The 20,400-nt window shown below is 41.3% G+C and overlaps 1 protein-coding gene and 1 long non-coding RNA gene across 3 annotated transcripts in view; one reads left to right on the top strand and one right to left on the bottom strand.

The window, feature by feature from the left end:
* LOC143275399 (uncharacterized) overlaps positions 1–20,400 on the top strand; it is a 53,826-nt gene that overhangs the window by 7,686 nt on the left and 25,740 nt on the right. For both annotated transcript variants that reach the window (XM_076579475.1, XM_076579473.1), the window contains exon 5: positions 19,699–19,796. In XM_076579475.1, the coding sequence (XP_076435590.1) occupies positions 19,699–19,796 (98 nt within the window). The remainder of the gene's footprint in view (positions 1–19,698; positions 19,797–20,400) is intronic.
* LOC143275418 (uncharacterized) lies at positions 8,543–11,958 on the bottom strand. Its single transcript, XR_013053431.1, has 3 exons — positions 10,996–11,958; positions 10,142–10,298; positions 8,543–9,551 (listed from the first exon to the last, which is right to left on the bottom strand). It is a non-coding gene; the product is annotated as an uncharacterized LOC143275418 (long non-coding RNA).

The following is a 20,400-nucleotide window of genomic DNA, read 5'->3' as shown; positions in this document are numbered from 1 at the left end:
CCAATCAGCACTCTTGGAGTCGTCATGTGACAAGGTGACCCGGTCCAACATGGCTGAATCAGCTGCAGCTGATGCGAATGAAGGAGAAAACGAACGTCCAGACAGCCCAGATCTCGATAAGATTGTGGATAAAATCATAGAGTTTGATATTGGTACCCCTTTAACTCACTCAGTACGGCCAGTCCTCTCTTCTCCTCTACACAGACCCCTCGGATGTCCAGTGGGTGTCTCAATGACCCAGCCTTTAGCTTCCGTCGTCAGAATTGTGGTATTCTTTGTCAACATTCACCTCTTCAGTGTAAGAGCCTTCCGCTGGTAATGTTTTGATGGTGGTTATTGGGGTGAAACGCTGTTAACGTCGTCTCTTTCGCTGTTCGTATGGAGAGAGTTAAAATCACTGTGGACATTTTGGTTTGACAGGTGAATATTGTCATTAGACGCTTTTGTTTTTTTTCATGAGTTGTCTGCTTTTTGGGTTCTGCTTTTTTGTTTTGGTTTGGATCCTGTGAGCTTGTCTCAAATCGTATTTGGGAATGAGAGCTGATTGGAAACTGCTGCCAGTGTCGATTGGAGATGTATGTCACTGCCTGAAAGACCCCGTTGTTAGCATTTGGCTGGAATGAAAAGGGTGTCTGCAGTCTCGGCTTCCTGGCACAAAGACAGTAATGACGTAGTTGTGGGGAGGAGGAAGAGGGCGAAGGAAGAAGGCGTGGACGGGGGATGGGGATGGGGGAGGTGAGAGGGCGGGGGGTGAGGGTTTTATAACCACGTGGACAACAACAGAAGGAATGTACTGACCCACCCAGACATACCGTACTAGGACATTCATCTTCTTAATTCACAGCATGATGAATGAGACACTGCAACCAATGGATTAACACATTTTGTATTTGTATTTCATTACAACAGATTTCTCTGTGTGAAATTCGGGCTGCTCTCCCCAGGGAGAGCGCATCACTACACTAAAGCGCCACCCATTTTTGGGAGTATTTTTTCCTGCATGCAGTTTTATTTGTTTTTCTTATCAAAGTGGATTTTTCAACAGAATTTTGCCAGGAACAACCCTTTTGTTGTCATGGGTTCTTTTACGTGCGCTATGGGACCTCAGTTTATCGTTTCCTCCAAATGACAAGCGTCCAGACCACCACTCAAGGTCTTGTGGAGGGGGGAGAAAATATTGGTGGCTGAGCCGTGATTTGAACCAGCGCGCTCAGATTCTCTTGCTTTCTAAGCAGACGCGTTACCTCCAGGCCATCACTCCATTTTCAGGTGAAGTCAAGTTATAATCAGCTGTGACAAAAATGAGCCAAGCACCACCCAGTATCAATATGTTTTCAGTTTCAGTTCATTATCAAGATGTCGTCAAAGCATACAGATCGATTCATATGACTACATCACATTTTCTAAACTCTTACAGATATCACACAGTCTTTGTTCTTTCGGTGTTTTTTTTTTTTTTGTTTTGTTTTTAATACCTTTTTCCCTGCTTGATCTGTGAGTTATGGGCGCTGATTTGTAACATTGTCAGTTCTTTTCTGTGTTGTAATTCATTTGCTGTATTTTCAATATATGGTTCAGTTTTATAATTTGTCGCATTGTTCTTGTAAAGCTGTTTTGTTTCTGTTTCCAAAATTTTACGTATATATTCATTTTTCAGCTTCTTGGATATAGCATACCATAATCGAAAAGTGAACTGATTTTTCCGGACTTGATCTATTCCAGCACTAGTTACATTCTTATGGAAAGTATAGCCACTGAACATTTTGGTTTGTTTGACAGTAAATGCATTTATAGGTTGTGTATACAAGTGAATTTTGAAGAAGCTGTCCGCTCTTCCTCTGACTGTTACCTTTTGAAACTTCCTCATGTCAATACAAGAACCTATGGTGAACGTTCTTTCTTCTTTGCTGCTCCTCACATCTGGAACAACCTTCCTCATCATATCTGTGCATCTGATTCTGTTTCTGCTTTTTGCTCGTCACTAAAGACTCATCTTTTTAAAACCTATCTAGAAGTACTCTGAGCTTCCTTTTGTCCAACACCACCCATGTCAGCTCACTGTGGATGTATGTAGAGTGGGAAAGGGAGAGTGTGAGTGGGGGGAGAGGTTTTTGAGAAAGAGTGGTCATGAATGTTTTATGTTACTTGTAATATATTTCTTTCATGTAAAGCGCCCTGAGCTCTTAGTGAGAAAGGGCGCTATATAAATGTACATTATTATTATTATTATTATTATTATTATTATTATTATATGTGTATCCAGTAGCCAATAACTTGACATATTATTTTTATGCTACTATGAAATCTTCCTAATTCTCCCAAAACTGGTAGAATCATTGCTCTTTTATGTACCCCAAGTAATTGTTTACAAAACTTGACATGAAGTCATTCATGTGGAAATTTGTTGAAAAAAATACTGAATAATTTGAATAAATTAAACGATAAATCTCCTGCAACATCATATGGAAACCAAACTTCTGCTCCAAATGTTGTATTGAAGTATCATGATTATAACTGACACGTGATATCTATATTGATATTTGTATTACTAAAATGGGTTTGTGTGCTGGACGGTGGGTATGTGTGTGTTGGATGGTGGGTACGTCTGCGTGTGTTAGAAGGTGGGTGTGTGTAAGGTGGGTATGTGTGTGTGTGTTACAGGGTGGGTATGTGTGTGCTGTGTAGTTGGTATTTGCATGTTGAATTGGAAGGTAGGTATGTGTGTGTTGGAGGGTTGGTATGTGTTGGGGGGGTTGATGTGTGTGTTGAAGGGTGTGTGTGTGTGTGTGTGTGTTTTACAGGGTTGGTGTATGTGTATAAGAGGGTTGTTATGTGCGTGTTGGATAGAGGGCATGTGTGCGAGTCAGAAGGTGAGCATTTGTGTGTTGAAAGGTTGGTGTGTACGCGTTGTAGTGTGCTAATGTGTGGTATGAGAGTGTTGAATGGTTGGTATGTGTTAGAGGGTTGGTATGTGTGTTTTGGCAGGTGGGTTTGTGTGTGTGTCGGAAGGTGAGTATGTGTTTTTTGGATAGTAGGTATGTATGTGTTGTAGGGCAAGTATGTGTCTCTCATAGGGTTGGTATTTGGATGTGTGTGTGTGTTTTTGCTGGTCTCAGAAAATGGGTACGTGTGTGGAGTTGGAAGGCATGTGTGTTTTGAATGGTTGGAATGGGTCTGTTGATAGCTGGTATGTGTGTTTAACAGTGGGTACGATGTAAGGTGAGTATGTGTGCATTGTAGGGTGGGTATGTGTGTGTTAGAGGGTAGATATTTGTGTATTTTGGGTAGTGGGTATGTGAGTTGGTAGGTGAGTATGAATGTGTTGGATTGTGGGTATGCATGTTTTGGATGATTGGTGTGTTGCATGGTTGGTGTGTGTGTTGGATGGACGGTATGTGTGTGTTGCGTGGTTGGTGTGTGTTGGATGGTGGGAGTGTGTGTGTGTTAATGGTTGGTATGTGTGGATGGTTGGGGTTTGTGTTGGATGGTTATGTGTTGAATGGTGGGTATGTTTGTGTGTGTTGTATGGTTGGTATGTGTGCGTCAGAGGGCATGTGGCAAAGCGTGTATGTGTGTGGGTTTGGGGATGTGTTTTTATTTTAATCCTTTATTCCATTTAAAAACCCTGAAGGATAAAATCTGAAGAAAGCCTATGTACAAGGTATGTAAAAGCCCATGAAGGAAGACAAATGAAGTCTATGTACAAGGTAAAAGAAGAAAGAATATAAATGAAAACCACGAAGGAAGACAAAGTCTATGTACAAGGTAAAAGAAGGAAGAACATAAATGAAAACTATGTACAAGACTTGATATGAATGATCACTCCTCATCCTCATCGCTGTCCGACCCAAAGATGTCTGTCATGAGAAGACGGACTTGGGTCTTGTGGTAGTGATCCTGCTTCCGTTCCCTTTTGCCTTCCTTGCTGGAGTCACGGTTCGGACACTTAGTAGTGCAACGACAAGCCTGACGACCCGAGGACAAGACGGCATGACAGCAGCGGATGCCTGCCTTGATGCACTCACAAGACTCCTCTTTACACTTGCCCTTACACCTACAGCCACTATGCTGCATGGCCTGGCGAGCCCTTTCCAGCTGATGACTATAGTACAGGTGCTGCTCCTGAGTGACCGACTCCGTGTCCTCCACAGAGGGGAGGAGGGAACGGCGACTTTCAGAGTCGATCACGGGCAACCTATACCGGGTGTCCTTGTCATCAGGAACAAGAGGTAGACGCTCCTTGGCAAAGTGCCGTCTCCTCATTCCCAAAACGCAATCTGTCCCATCGCGTGGGAAGCGGTCGTAAGTGATCCGCCTTTCGAAGAAGAATGTCACTGCGTTTGGGGCGAAAGTCACCTTTCTGGTCCTAGACCCCGTGGACACAGAGGAAGAGTCCGCCTGCACACGTGCAGGAAGCTCATAGGGAGCTGATCTCCTCTGTCTCCTACGAGCTTGAACACCAGTTTTGGAGGAGCCAGCCATGTCTCTCTCCATTTCTGGGAATGCTCGAAGAGAACTGGAGACAAAGAGGAGTGATGGGGTCCAGACACAGTCCGTGCAACCACTCAGAAAAGTTGTGCCAGGAAATTTCCGACAACTGAGGAAAGGCAGAAACCTCACTGACAACCTGGGAAAGAACACCAGAAACCCCACTGACAACCTGGGAAAGAACACCAGAAACCTCACTGACAGCCTGGGAAAGAACACCAGAAACCTGACAACCTGGGAAAGAACACCAGTAACCCACTGACAGCCTGGGAAAGAACACCGGTAACCCCACTGACAGCCTGGGAAAGAATACCAGAAACCCCACTGAAAACCTGGGAAAGAACGCCAGAAACCTCACTGAAAACCTGGGAAAGAACACCAGAAACCTCACTGACAACCTGAGAAAGAGCACCAGAAATCTCACTGACAACCTGGGAAAGAACACCAGAAACCCCACTGAGAACCTGGGAAAGAACGCCAGAAACGCCACTGAGAACCTGGGAAAGAACGCCAGAAACCTCACTGAGAGCCTGTGAAGAACAGAAACCTCACTGACACAGCCTTGGAAAGAACGCCAGAAACCCCACTGACAATCTGGGAAAGAACGCCAGAAACCTCACTGACAATCTGGGAAAGAACACCAGAAACCCTACTGACAGCCTGGGAAAGAACACCAGAATAGACTTGACTGCGACAGTGAAGAGAAAATGGCTGACACCGTCAGCGACCAAAACAGACTGACTGTTGCAAAGCAACCAAAGAGAAAATAACAGTCTGCGACAGCGACCAAAGAAGATTGCCTGCGACTGCAACGAAAGCGAAAACAGCAGACTGCGACGAAAACGACAGCGACCAAGAAAAACTGGCTGGAACAGCAAGCAAATCAGAGCGACAGCGACAAACGTCTGACAGCAACAACGAGCAGGGCGGAAATGGCGCCAAGCGGAAATAAAACCGCAGCATCGGAAATGACGCCACGCTTACCGCACTGCATTTCGGGTATTCAGTTTTTGAAATTTAGTCCTAGATTTTGCCATTTGCCGTCGGGCAGATGAATCTGACTATCAACCAGCCAAACACTCATTTAAGTGTAGTAGCAGTATTTGTAGCTGTACTAATCGCGTGTATCATTTATTTTAAAAAAATCTATTATGATTTGTTAAACCGTGGCACGAGTTATGACGTCACGAATCTAGGATTGTCAGAGTTATCCCCCTTCGTGCTGGTCGATTCCTCAGCACTTTTGTTCGATGCGACGATCCGACTAGTTGGAATATCTCGTGCTCTACATCGATTAATGATGTTCTCAATACTGACAAGTCCACAACGACATAATGGGTAAAGACATAATGATGTTCTAAATAATAATAATGATGATAATAATGGATACTTACACAGCACACTATCCAGATATCTGCCCAAGGTGCTTTACAGAAACGCTTTCGTTAACATAATACATGACATCAATGTTACATACACACACCAAAATGCGACCAAACACACACACACACACACACACACACACACACACACACACACTATGCATACATACATATAACGTATATGTGTACCCAACAGCTACCCTCAACACAAGCACACAGGCAAGCACAAACATAATTACATAAACGTGCGTGCGTGCACACACACACACACACACACATTATCAAACAGTTTAAAACTGAACGCTTTTATAACTAAGTTCAGCAAAGATGTCAGATGCATATGTGGAGAACATATATGTATCACCCATATAATATTCGAATGTCAGAATCAAAAATGTTGCCAGACTTCACAAAAAATTCTTTTGAATGTGTTATTAACAATTCCAATATGTTATTTGTTGTTGCAGAAGGTTTGCTGCGTAGTCCTGTAGGACATTTGTTGTAGTTGTTATAGTAGTTTGAAATTGGCGTTTATAACGTTTCCATTTTCCCTAGCGTTGTCACTCCCTATTCATCCTCCACACATACACACACTTTTATCCCCCACCCCCACCCCCCGTCCCCCACAACCCCTACCCCCATGGTTTTTTTTTCGTTTTTTTTTTTTTCCGTCTGATATCACTTCAAGTGGAAAGATGTTAAACTGAAGATGATGACCACACACACACACACAATACACATTCATATACATGCATGTAGTTATGTACACATACATGTGTATACTGACAATGATGTTCTAAGTACTGACAATGATGTTATAAATATTGACATAATGATGTTCTATGATGTAAATACTGACATAATGATCTTCTAAATACTGACAATGATGTTCTATGTTGTTGTAAATACTGACATAATGATATTCAAAATTCTGACATGAAGACTGACAAGTTTACAACAACACAATTCAAGCAGTACTATACATATTCAAGGACATTATTAATTGCATGGTGACAAGGCCTGATTAAGCGCCTCGGGTTACGCTGCTGGTCAGGCATCTGCTTGGCAGATGTGGTGTAGCGTATATGGATTTGACCGAACGCAGTGATGCCTCCTTGAGCTACTGATACTGATACTGATACTGATTGGACAATAGATTTATTTGTAATTATATTTCACACAGTCTTTGTTCTTTCGGTGTTTTTTATTTTATTTTATTTTATTTATTTTTATGAATACCTTTTTCCCTGTTCGATCTGTGAGTTACGGGCACTGATTTGTAACATAGTCAGTTCTTTTCTGTGTTGTAATTCATTCGCTGTATTTTCAAAATATAGTTCAGTTTATAATTTGTCGCATTGTTCTTGTAAAGCTGTTTTGTTTCTGTTTCCAAAATATTACATATATATTCATTTTCCAGCTTCTTGGATATAGCATACTTTAATCGAAAAGTGAACTGATTTTTCCAGACTTGATCAATTCCAGCAGTAGTTAATACATTCTTATGGAAAGTATAGCCACTGAACACTTTTGTTTGTTTGACGATAAATGGCGACTGCTGGAGTTCAGAGCTGGTAACCTGTAGCTCGTGTCTTTCTCTGCACACAGAGGGACACTTTCCTCCGCAAAGTGCTGCATTTGCATTCCAAGAGCGCATTCGTTCCCATCCCGTGGGAATCGGTCGAAAGCAGCCTGCCTCTCAAAATAGAGGGTGGTCGTGTTCTCAGCGAATTTGACCATTCTGGACTGAGTCCCCGTGGAAAAACTGTCCCGTGAAGGTCGCAAATACGGAACTGACCTCCGAGCTCGAAGACAGGACTTTGAAACGGCACGGCGCGCGTTTCTCTCCATTCCAGTAACGTGAAAAGCAACGGACGGAAGACAGAGTCTGAAACCAGCAACGGACTCAAGAAAGTGCTGATACAAACGGCTAAACCTGAGGAAGAAGAAACCAGACTGAAGCTGAAAGATTTAACTCTCTCCATACGAACGGCGAAAGAGACGACGTTAACAGCGTTTCACCCAAATTACCATCATCAAAATATTGCAAGCGGAAGGCTCTTATACTGAAGAGGTGAATGTTGACAAAGAATACCACAGTTCTGACGACGGAAGCTAAAGGTTGGGTCATTGCCGGAGACACCCACTGGACATCCGAGGGGTCTGTGTAGAGGAGAAGAGAGGGCTGGCCGTACTCAGTGAGTTAAGCACTCAGTCAACTGTGAAACTCGAAAGAGATGAGACGGCCCAAAGAGGAAAGACTGCGACCACAACCAAAGCGAAAATCACCAGTCTGAGGCAGCTACGGAAACAACTGACTGTGACAGCAACCAAAATGGCAGTATAAAACAGCTACCAAAGGAAACTGGTTGCCAGTGACCAATTCAACAGTCAACGACAGCGACAAAAGCTGAGCAACAGTGACATGCGTCTACAAGCAACAACGAGCAGAGCGAAAATGGCGGTGAGCGGAAATGATGCCCCAACAGCGGAAATGACACCATCTCAGAGCACTGCATTTCGGGTTTGCGGTTTCTTAAGTTTTTGCCTTTTGTCGTCGGGCAGGTGATTCTGTACTGTTAACCGGTCCGTCACACATATACACTTAAAAGTAGTAGCAATAGTAGTAGTTTTACTCGTCGCATTTATAATTTATTTTGATCAAATATGTGACCCTCCACCACGAAATGAGTCGCTTTGCACCAGAGGTCGATTTTTAGTTATTGGTATATCATAAATCTGCAATAAATGACCTTTACAGCGAAAAAAAAAGTTTGTAAATCGGATGATTCTGTGAAAAGTTATTGTGATTTGAAGTTCTAAAGTCGCGAAAGTAACGAACTGAGAAATCAAGGCCGAAAAGTTTTGGAACATGTTCATAGCAACCACATACTTCTAAGCAAGATATGTTCATGAAATTTGGCACACACATAGTTAGTGGCAATATCCACAATTGCACAAAATTTGGAAGAAAAATATTGAGTGTATTTGATTTTATTCAAATAAGAATTTTCTAATTTTTTTGGAAAGAATTGCAACTGAAGTATTAGTATACTTACTTTTTAATCAGCTCAACATGACTAAAAACCTTCCAGTTTTAAGATCAGTTTTGTTGTGGTGTTGTTTGTGGTCCAATTACTATGAAACTTTTGCTATGTACAGTATGTGTACTAAAATTTATGCCAGATTAGAGGTAAAAAATGCTAAATCATGATGCCGAATCATGTGATTGTTGTAATTCAATGTGCTCACTGGCTTAGTGTGCTTGTGATATTACCATAATCCATACAACAAGCACAACAAAATAACAAAAAAGATCCACACAACAAAACTGCTCATACAAAAGGTACAAGTTCATGTGTGTTTTATCCCAGCATAGCATCAAATGAAATACATTTCATAATCCAAATGAACACTTCAAACACTTCATCTGCAAAGAAAACCTACTTGTCAAACCCATACTTCACACAATAAAGACACACAACCTCATCAAACAAACACTCAATCTGCTAAAAAAAAAAAAAAAAAAAAAAAAAAAAAAGTGCAGATATGTGGCACAGGTAATCAATTCTTGTGGTACAAAGTGTCATCAGGGTGGATGGTGTTGATATTGAACCTTCTTCCTCCACTCTTTTTTCTCCACCGGTGGTGTCAGTATGTTCCAAAAATGCATGGTTTATCCTGAAACAGTTTGTTATGTAATACTTCTTTATCTCTTTTCATTTCCTTTGTTTTGAATTATTTTCTATATGTTCTAAAGTTTATTCATTAATGCCTTAAATATCAACAGTAATTTCAGTTTTGTACATTTACATCACAGCTTTCATTCTTTACACAGGACTTTACAAAATGCTTTACTTCTAGTTCTATGTATTTTATCAGAAAATAAAAAAAGAATACACTTATGATATATATATATATATATATATATATATATATATATATATATATATATATCATAATATAATCAGACAAAGCAGTTTACTAATAATAAAAGTATGAAATAGTGATTATTAATGCTGCATCACTATGAGTATCAGTGTGCATATCAGTGTGCATGTGCATGACATGCTGCAATCCATTAAGTTACTTTATGCATAGTGGCATGTCAAGCACATGCACACTTATATCATTTATGTAAATGTCTGTGCAAAAGTTTACAATTCCATACATGTACATCTAGACAAAGTTTGTAAAAAGAAACTAAGTTTGCACACTTCATGGTAAATTTATACTATAAATCATAGTACATTAACAGTTGACTCACTCACTCATAGATAGTTCACCAGCAGACAGTTCTTTAGTTGACAGTGTAGTTAGTTTGGTGGTGTTGCCTCTCCTTCTGATGACATGACTTGCCAGCAGTGATATCAGAATTATTCATTGGTGTACAGGCAGGCATATAAAGTACCATCATATCTTTCAGGGCTGAAAAAGAAATTGAACTATTAGTAATACTGTTAGTATTTACTGTTGACACAACTCTATATTTATTTAAAACAACACACACACACACACACACACACACACACACACACACACACACACACACACACACACACACACACACACACACACCAACCTGACACACATTCACATAAAATATCCATTGAAGCAAATTCTGTGAAACTGAAAACTGTTCATAATGTCATGCCCCTGAACCTCCCCTTGCTCAGTTAAATGGTTAAACTGTGAAGGGACAGTGTATGTATGTGTGTGTGTGTGTGTGTGTGTGTGTGTGTGTGTGTGTGTGTGTGTGTGTGTGAGTGAGTATGTGACTCACTGTGTGACACACATTGTGTATGTATGTATGTGTGTGTGTGTGTGTGTGTGAGTGACATGTATACACACTGTGTCACACATTGTGTGTGTGTGTGTGTGTGTGTGTGTGTGTGTGTGTGTGTGTGTGTGTGTGAGACCTTTTAATTTACATTCTGTTAATTTCCTCAGATTCACTTTATTCTTTTAATCATTTTTATTCCACATGTCAAACAGTGAATTCCTGTTCCAATGTAAGACAATAAATCAGTCTTGAGTCAATCATTGTTAAATAAATTATTATCAATTGATTATACCATCATTACATTTCAGTATTTGTCAATGTGGGTAAAATAAGAAAGCTTACCTTCAGACACTTCAGCTATATCCAGTCCCCCAGTCACTTTGCTTGCACATTCCTTGTGTGAGCTGTGAGAAACCCAGGTCTATCACTTCAGTGCAGCAAGTCAGTTTCACTTGTTTCCATGTCAGTCACAACACTGATGGCACCTGGTGCATGTGATTTCGGCAATTACAGGCGAAGGCTTCCAATCTTTCTGTATCTAGTGCAAATGTTGATTCGTCATCTACATCAAAATTAATATTATTGTTGATGAAAACTGAACGACAATCCTGCGTCGTCTGCTTTCGAAATCAGCGTTGCCTTCGTGTTCACTGAGATCGATTTCATGAACGGTCAGTTCCATCAATGAAGTACTGGGTTAGAAACTCACAAATGTCGTCTTCTTCATTGAATGGCAAAATGTGTGCAGCGCAAGTGTATCTTGTCAGGAAATCGCCAAGTCAATCTTGAAAACGTGCTTCCGAACCCTGCGACCATGTTTATTTGAGCTAGCGTGCTGAATGGCTGGTTTCGTCACGTGGCCTCTCTCGGCCAATGACAGAGGGGATTTTCCTTCATAGTGACGCATTGTTTACGTAGTGTATCCTTATTTTGAAAGCGACGATTCGCTCGTAGTTAAAAAATCAACCAATGAGAAGGACATAGATTGAAAGAGACGGACTTGACCTTTAAAACAATGTATGATTCGACCGGTCGATTCCAAGAGATGACGGAGGGCAAGCTTGTCAAAGTTGATCGATTTCGCGAAGTCATAGGCGATCAGAATGACGGGTTAGGCATTTTAAGCACACATTTAAGGCAAAAGAAGACACAGTTATGCCTAGATACTTCAATATGAGATAAAAGAAAGCCTAAAGTTTACTATGAAGTCAAAATCTGAAAATCGACAACCTGACCCCCACCCGCCTAAAATCGCCGCTAGCGGGAAAGTTGGTCAGGGACAAAGCGACTCATTCCGTGGTGGAGGGTCACATATGATTAATCATACTGTGACACGAGTGATGACGTCACAACACGAGGACTGTCAGAGTTTTCTCCCTTTTTTTCTGACACTCTTCAGCACTTTCGGTTCGACGATCTTCTTTTTTCCTTCCGTAAAGTGATCACAGTCAAGACCGGACTATTCTACCACTGAATAAAACGGTTGGAGGAAAGATGTCCATACATCAATAAACTAAAGCTTTATGAATGGCTTTGACCAGTACCATTCAATTGAGTGATAACAGAATATTCTACATTGAAGAATTTAGAATTAGTGAAAATAGAATAATCTGCACAAGCGTTTTGATTCCTCATTTTGGGGGGTTGATTTATGTATTACCAGCAATTGTGTTTTATTTCTTTTTAAAAAAAAAAAGAAAAGGAAAAAAAAAAGTTTTTTTTGTCATATAATCATTGAATGTTTGAACTGTCAGTGAAAGTGAATGCTCTTTTTCTGAAAAAAAAAAAAAAAATCTCTGAACTATCTTAAAAACTGGTTGTTTAGTGTTCTTAGAATGTATTGATTTAGCTTGTGCATTTTAAAGTTGTGCATTGTGATATCATCCGTGGCATTCTTGTTTTGTGGATTGACATCATTGTAAGCTTTCATTATTTCTGTGGGATTTGCTTTTAACTTTTTGTTGGAGCATGTGTATTCATGTATGATTAAGAGAGAGAGTGGGGGAGGGGGAAACATAGACCCAAGTTCAGTGACTAAATGGAATCTGGACTTTGTCACCGTGACATGGTATGGGTATGGATATTTTTTTATGTATAGTTTGGGTCATGAGTAGTGATTGAGAATGTGAAAATACAACAGCAAGCTAATTGCTATCTTTACTTCTTCTTTTTTTTTCTTCTTTTTTTTTAGTCATTTTTTTATATGAGCAAGTTTATCCAGAATGGAAACCTGTTTTCTAACCTGAGCACCAGCTTTGATCTGTATCATAAAGTATCTACCCTAAAGGTATTGAAAAACCAGCTGGGTTTTTGTCTGTTCCATAAAGTATATACCCCAAAGGTGTTGAATTACCAGCTGGGTTTTGTCTGTTCCACAAAGTATCTATCCCAAAGGTGTTGAATTACCAGCTGGGTTTTTGTCTGTTCCACAAAGTATCTATCCCAAAGGTGTTGAATTACCAGCTGGGTTTTTATCTGTTCCCTAAAGTATCTGTCAGTCATCACACCACTGTGTTACATAACTGCCCGCGCCTACGGCAGTTGTGGACGCACTCAATTTTTTTATTTGCAATTGTGAAGTCTTCCCACCCTGGCAGGTTACTTCACTGGTTGATATCACAGTTATTTGAAGCTTGTTTTACAGGTGTGTGCATGTGTGTATAATGTATGTGTGTCTGATGTGTGTGTGTGTGTGTTTTACTACCACCAGAGAGCAGACATTCCAGCTGTTTTCAAAGAAAAGAGGGGAGATATCAAAGAGAGTTCAGAACAATGTTGACGCAGCAAATGCTTTTGTTTAGCGTTAAGTGTTGTCTTATTTATTTATTTATTTATTATTATTATTATTTATTATTATTATTACTACTACCTTTTTTATATTATAATTATTATTTATTTATTTATGTCAGCTTATCTGTTATTTATTCACCTTTTTTTTTCTTCTCAAGGCCTGACTAAGCGCGTTGGGTTACGCTGCTGGTCAGGCATCTGCTTGGCAGATGTGGTGTAGCGTATATGGATTTGTCCGAACGCAGTGACGCCTCCTTGAGCTACTGAAACTGAAACTGACGATAAATGCATTTACAGGTTGTGTATACAAGTGAATTGTGAGGAAGCTGTTATATACACACCCACAAGAAATCTCTGCTCTTCCTCTGACTGTTACCTTTTGAAACTTCATGTCAATACAAGAACCTATGGTGAACGTTCTTTCTTCTTTGCTGCTCCTCACATCTGGAACAACCTTCCTCATCATATCTGTGCATCTGATTCTGTTTCTGCTTTTTGCTCGTCACTAAAGACTCATCTTTTTAAAACCTATCTATAAGTACTCTGAGCTTCCTTTTGTCCAACACCACCCATGTCAGCTCACTGTGGATGTATGTAGAGTGGGAAAGGGAGAGTGTGAGTGGGGGGAGAGGTTTTTGAGAAAGAGTGGTCATGAATGTTTTATGTTACTTGTAATATATTTCTTTCATGTAAAGCGCCCTGAGCTCTTAGTGAGAAAGGGCGCTATATAAATGTACATTATTATTATTATTATTATTATTACATGTGTATCCAGTAGCCAATAACTTGACATATTATTTTTATGCTAGTATGAAATCTTCCTAATTCTCCAAAAACTGGTAGAATCATTGCTCTTTTATGAACCCCAAGTAATTGTTTACAAAACTTGACATGAAGTCATTCATGTGGAAATTTGTTGAAAAAAATACTGAATAATTTGAATAAATTAAACGATAAATCTCCTGCAACATCATATGGAAACCAAACTTCTGCTCCAAATGTTGTATTGAAGTATCATGATTATAACTGACACGTGATATCTATATTGATATTTGTATTACGAAATGGGTTTGTGTGCTGGACGGTGGGTATGTGTGTGTTGGATGGTGGGTACGTCTGCGTGTGTTAGAAGGTGGGTATGTGTAAGGTGGGTATGCGTGTGTGTGTGTTAGAGGGTGGGTATGTGTGTGCTGTGTAGTTGGTATTTGCATGTTGAATTGGAAGGTAGGTATGTGTGTGTTGGAGGGTTGGTATGTGTTGGGGGGGTTGATACGTGTGTTGAATGGTGTGTGTGCGTGTGTTTTAGAGGGTTGGTGTATGTGTATAAGAGGGTTGTTATGTGCGTGTTGGATAGAGGGCATGTGTGCGAGTCAGAAGGTGAGCATTTGTGTGTTGAAAGGTTGGTGTGTACACGTTGTAGTGTGCTAATGTGTGGTATGAGAGTGATGAATGGTTGGTATGTGTTAGAGGGTTGGTATGTGTGTTTTGGCTGGTGGGTTTGTGTGTGTGTCGGAAGGTGAGTATGTGTTTTTTGGATAGTAGGTATGTATGTGTTGTAGGGTAAGTATGTGTCTCTCATAGGGTTGGTATTTGGATGTGTGTGTGTGTTTTTGCTTGTCTCAGAAAATGGGTACGTGTGTGGAGTTGGAAGGCATGTGTGTTTTGAATGGTTGGAATGGGTCTGTTGATAGTTGGTATGTGTGTGTTTAACAGTGGGTACGATGTAAGGTGAGTATGTGTGCATTGTAGGGTGGGTATGTGTGTGTTAGAGGGTAGATATTTGTGTATGTTGGATAGTGGGTATGTGAGTTGGTAGGTGAGTATGAATATGTTGGATTGTGGGTATGTATGTTTTGGATGTTTGGTATGTGTGTGTGGTTGGTATGTGTGTTGGATGGTTGGTGTGTGTGTTGGGTGGTTGGTATGTGTGTTAATGGTTGGTGTGTGTTGGATGGTGGGTATGTGTGTGTTAATGGTTGGTGTGTGTGGATGGTTGGGGTATGTGTGTTGGATGGTGGGTGTGTGTGTTAATGGTTGGTATGTATGTTGGATGGTGTGTGTGTGTGTGTGGATGGTTGGGGTATGTGTGTTGGAAGGTGGGTATGTGTATGTCGTATGGTAGGTTTGTGTGTTTTGGATGTTTGGTGTGTGTGTTGGAGGGTTGGTATGTGTGTGTCAGAGGGCATGTGGCAAAGTGTGTATGTGTGTTGGCCTGGGGATGTGTGTTTTTATTTTAATCCTTTATTCCATTTAAAAACCCGGAAGGATAAAATCTGAAGAAAGCCTATGTACAAGGTATCTAAAAGCCCATGAAGGAAGACAAATGCAGTCTATGTACAAGGTCAAAGAAGAAAGAACATGATGAAAACCATGAAGGAAGACAAAGTCTATGTACAAGGTAGAAGAAGGAAGAATATAAATGAAAACTATGTACAAGACTCGATACGAATGATCACTCCTCATCCTCATCGCTGTCCGACCCAAAGATGTCTGTCATGAGAAGACGGACTTGGGTCTTGTGGTAGTGATCCTGCTTCCTTTCCCTTTTGCCTTCCTTGCTGGAGTCGCGGTTCGGACACTTAGTAGTGCAACGACAAGCCTGACGACCGGAGGACAAGACGGCATGACAGCAGCGGATGCCTGCCTTGATGCACTCACAAGACTCCTCTTTACACTTGCCCTTACACCTACAGCCACTATGCTGCATGGCCTGGCGAGCCCTCTCCAGCTGACGACCATAGTACAGGTGCTGCTCCTGAGTGACCGACTCCGTCTCCTCCACAGAGGGGAGGAGGGAACGGCGACTTTCGGAGTCGATCACAGGCAACCTATACCGGGTGTCCTTGTCATCAGGAACAAGAGGTAGACGCTCCTTGGCAAAGTGCCGTCTCCTCATTCCCAAAACGCAATCTGTCCCATCGCGTGGGAAGCGGTCGTAAGTGATCCGCCTTTCGAAGAAGAATGTCACTGCGTTTGGGGCGAAAGTCACCTTTCTGGTCCTAGACCCCGTGGACACAGAGGAAGAGTCCGCCTGCACACGTGCAGGAAGCTCATACGGAGCTGATCTCCTCTGTCTCCTACGAGCTTGAACACCAGTTTTGGAGGAGCCAGCCATGTCTCTCTCCATTTCTGGGAATGCTCGAAGGGAACTGGAGACAAGAGGAGTGATGGGGTCCAGACACAGTCCGTGCCACAACTCAGAAAAGTTGTGCCAGGAAATTTCCAGCAACTGAGGAAAGGCAGAAACCTCACTGACAACCTGGGAAAGAACACCAGAAACCTGACTGACAGCCTGGGAAAGAACACCAGAAACCTGACTGACAGCCTGGGAAAGAACACCAGAAACCTGACTGACAGCCTGGGAAAGAACACCAGAAACCCCACTGACAGCCTGGGAAAGAACACCAGAAACCTGACAACCTGGGAAAGAACACCAGAAACCTCACTGAAAACCTGGGAAAGAACGCCAGAAACGTCACTGACAACCTTAGAAAGAGCACCAGAAACGTCACTGACAACCTTAGAAAGAGCACCAGAAATCTCACTGACAACCTGGGAAAGAACCCCAGAAACCCCACTGACAACCTGGGAAAGAACGCCAGAAACCTCACTGAGAGCCTGTGAAGAACAGAAACCTCACTGACACAGCCTTGGAAAGAACGCCAGAAACCCCACTGACAATGTGGGAAAGAACGCCAGAAACCCCACTGACAACCTTAGAAAGAGCACCAGAAATCTCACTGACAACCTGGGAAAGAACGCCAGAAACCTCACTGAGAGCCTGTGAAGAACAGAAACCTCACTGACACAGCCTTGGAAAGAACGCCAGAAACCCCACTGACAATGTGGGAAAGAACGCCAGAAACCTCACTGACAATGTGGGAAAGAACGCCGGAAACCTCACTGACAATCTGGGAAAGAACACCAGAAACCCTACTGACAGCCTGGGAAAGAACACCAGAAACCCTACTGACAGCCTGGGAAAGAACACCAGAATAGACTTGACTGCGACAGTGAAGAGAAAATGGCTGACACCGTCAGCGACCAAAACAGACTGACTGTTGCAAAACAACCAAAGAGAAAATAACAGTCTGCGACAGCGACCAAAGAAGATTGCCTGCGACTGCAACCAACGCGAAAACAGCAGACTGCGACGAAAACGACAGCGACCAAGAAAAACTGACTGCGACAGCAAGCAAATCAGAGCGACAGCGACAAACGTCTGACAGCAACAACGAGCAGGGCGGAAATGGCGCCAAGCGGAAATAAAACCGCAGCAGCGGAAATGACGTCACGCTTACCGCACTGCATTTCGGGTATTCAGTTTTTGAAATTTAGTCCTAGATTTTGCCATTTGCCGTCGGGCAGATGAATCTGATTGATTATCAACCAGCCAAACACTCATTTAAGAGTATTAGCAGTATTTTTAGTTGTACTAATCGCGTGTATCATTTATTATTAAAAAAAAATCTAATATGAGTAGTTTTACCGTGGCAAAAGTTATGACGTCACGAAACTAGGATTGTCAGAGTTATCCCCCTTCATGTTGGTCGCTTCTACAGCACTTTTGTTCGATGCGACGATCCGACAAGTTAGAATATGTCGTGCTCTAGATCTATTAATGATGTTCTTAGTACTGACAAGTCCACAACGACATAATGGGTAAAGACATAATGATGTTCTAAATAATAATAATGATGATAATAATGGATACTTACATAGAACACTATCCAGAGATTTGCCCAAGGTGCTTTACAGAAACACTTTCGTTAACATAATGCATGACATCAATATTACATACACACACCAAAATGCGACCAAACATGCACACGCACACCATGGATACATACATTTTAACTTACATGTGTACCTAACAGCTACCTTCAACACATAAGCACACATAGGCATGCCTCAAACATAATTATATAAACGTGTGCGCACACACACACACACACACACACACACACAAACATTATCAAACAGGATAAAAGTGACCGCTTTTATAACTAAGTTCAGCAAAGATGTTAGATGCATATGTGGAGAACATATATCTAGCAACCATATAATATTCGAATGTCGGAATCAAAAATGTTTTTTGCCAGACTTCACAAAGAGTACTTTTGAATGTGTTATTAACAATTCCAATATGTTATTTGTTGTTGCAGGAGGTTTGCTGCATAGTCCTGTAGGACATTTGTTGTAGTTGTTATAGTTGTTTGAAGTTGGAGTTAATAACGTTTCCATTTTCCCTGACGTTTCCATTTTCCCTAACGTTGTCCCTCCCTATTCACCCTCCACACATACACACACTTTTACCCCCACCCCCACCCCCGCATCCCCCCGCCCCCGCCCCTGCCCCCGCCCTGAACCCCTACCCCCACGGTTTTTTTTTTTCTTTTTTTTTTTTTCTCGTCAGATATCACTTCAAGTGGAAAGACGTTAAACTGAAGACAATGACCACACACACACACGCACAATACACATTTATATACATGCATGTAGTTATGTACACATACATATGTATACTGACAATGATGTTCTAAGTACTGACAGTGATTGACTATCATCTATGATCTAAATACTGACATAATGATATTCTAAATACTGACTTAATGATGTTCTATGTTGTTCTAAATACTGACATAATGATATTGTAAATTCTGACATGAAGACTGACAAGTTTACAACAACACAATTCAAGCAGTACTATACATATTCAAGGACATAATTATTAATTCCATGGTGACACTGTACATTTTAATCTTGTACTAAACATGTATATATAGTGCCCATTTTTTTGCACAAATGTGTTGTTATGTTCCATAGTTATGTTAAAAGATCTCAAGCAGGGATATGAAGTGGACAAACTTGTATGCTTTTTCTCTGGTGGTGCCTTCTTTGTGTCTGTCCAACTTGAATGAATGAATGATATGGATACTTATTTTGCGCCTGTCCTCGGTCGGAGACCAAGCTCTTAGCGCTTTACAAACATGAGGTCGTTTGCACAGCAGGCTGCCTTCCTGGGTAGAGCCGACTGATGGCTGCCATTTGGCGCTCATCATTCATTTCCTGTGTCAGTCAGTCAGATTTCAGGCATGCGCACATACACACTCATAAATATACGTAACATTTTACAGTCAAGTCCTTTTGTGCAGTTCCTTCCTTGCTGCTTTCTTTCCTTCCTTCACTCCTTCCTTTGATCTCTGATTTATTATTTTTATATTTATTTGTTTTTTTCATCATTTTTGTATGCAGGAGGGTGCATGCCTCAGAGAGGCCCTACAAATGTGAGGAATGCCCAGCAGCATTTCTGGACAGCAGTGCCCTGAAGCGACACTCACGGAAACACACAGGTAAACACACACACACACACCCTCATACACACACACACACACACACACACACACACACAAAGTCACTCACACACACACACACACACACACACGCACACGTCATTCACATGAGACGATAAACCGAGGTCCCATGTGCAGCATGCATATAGCACACGTAAAAGAACCCACGGCAACAAAAGGGTTGCTCCTGGCAAAATTATTGAGAAAAATCCACTTTGATAGGAAAAACAAATAAAACTGCAGTCCGGAAAAAAATACAAAAAAATTGGTGGCGCTGTATTATAGCGACACGCTGTCCTTGGGGAGAGCAGCCCGAATTTCACACAGAGAAATATGTTGTGATAAAAGGAAATACAAATACAAATCATCTATTTTACTTAATTCTACCTGTGCCGTATTGCAGGTGAAGGACCCTACACCTATGATGTCATTAATTTTTGTTGTTGTTGTATACCTGTGTTACCTGTGTTATTACCTGTATCATACCGCAGGTGAATACCCCCTTCACCGGTGATGTTTTTACCTGTGTCACATGGCAGGCGAAAAACCTGACTCCTACGATGTCAATAACTGTTGGTTTTTTTGTTTTTTTTACCTGAGTAAC

This window comes from Babylonia areolata, chromosome 30, assembly GCF_041734735.1.
Source record: "Babylonia areolata isolate BAREFJ2019XMU chromosome 30, ASM4173473v1, whole genome shotgun sequence".
Lineage (NCBI taxonomy): Eukaryota > Metazoa > Mollusca > Gastropoda > Neogastropoda > Buccinidae > Babylonia > Babylonia areolata.
This window is presented reverse-complemented; position numbering and strand designations above follow the sequence as displayed.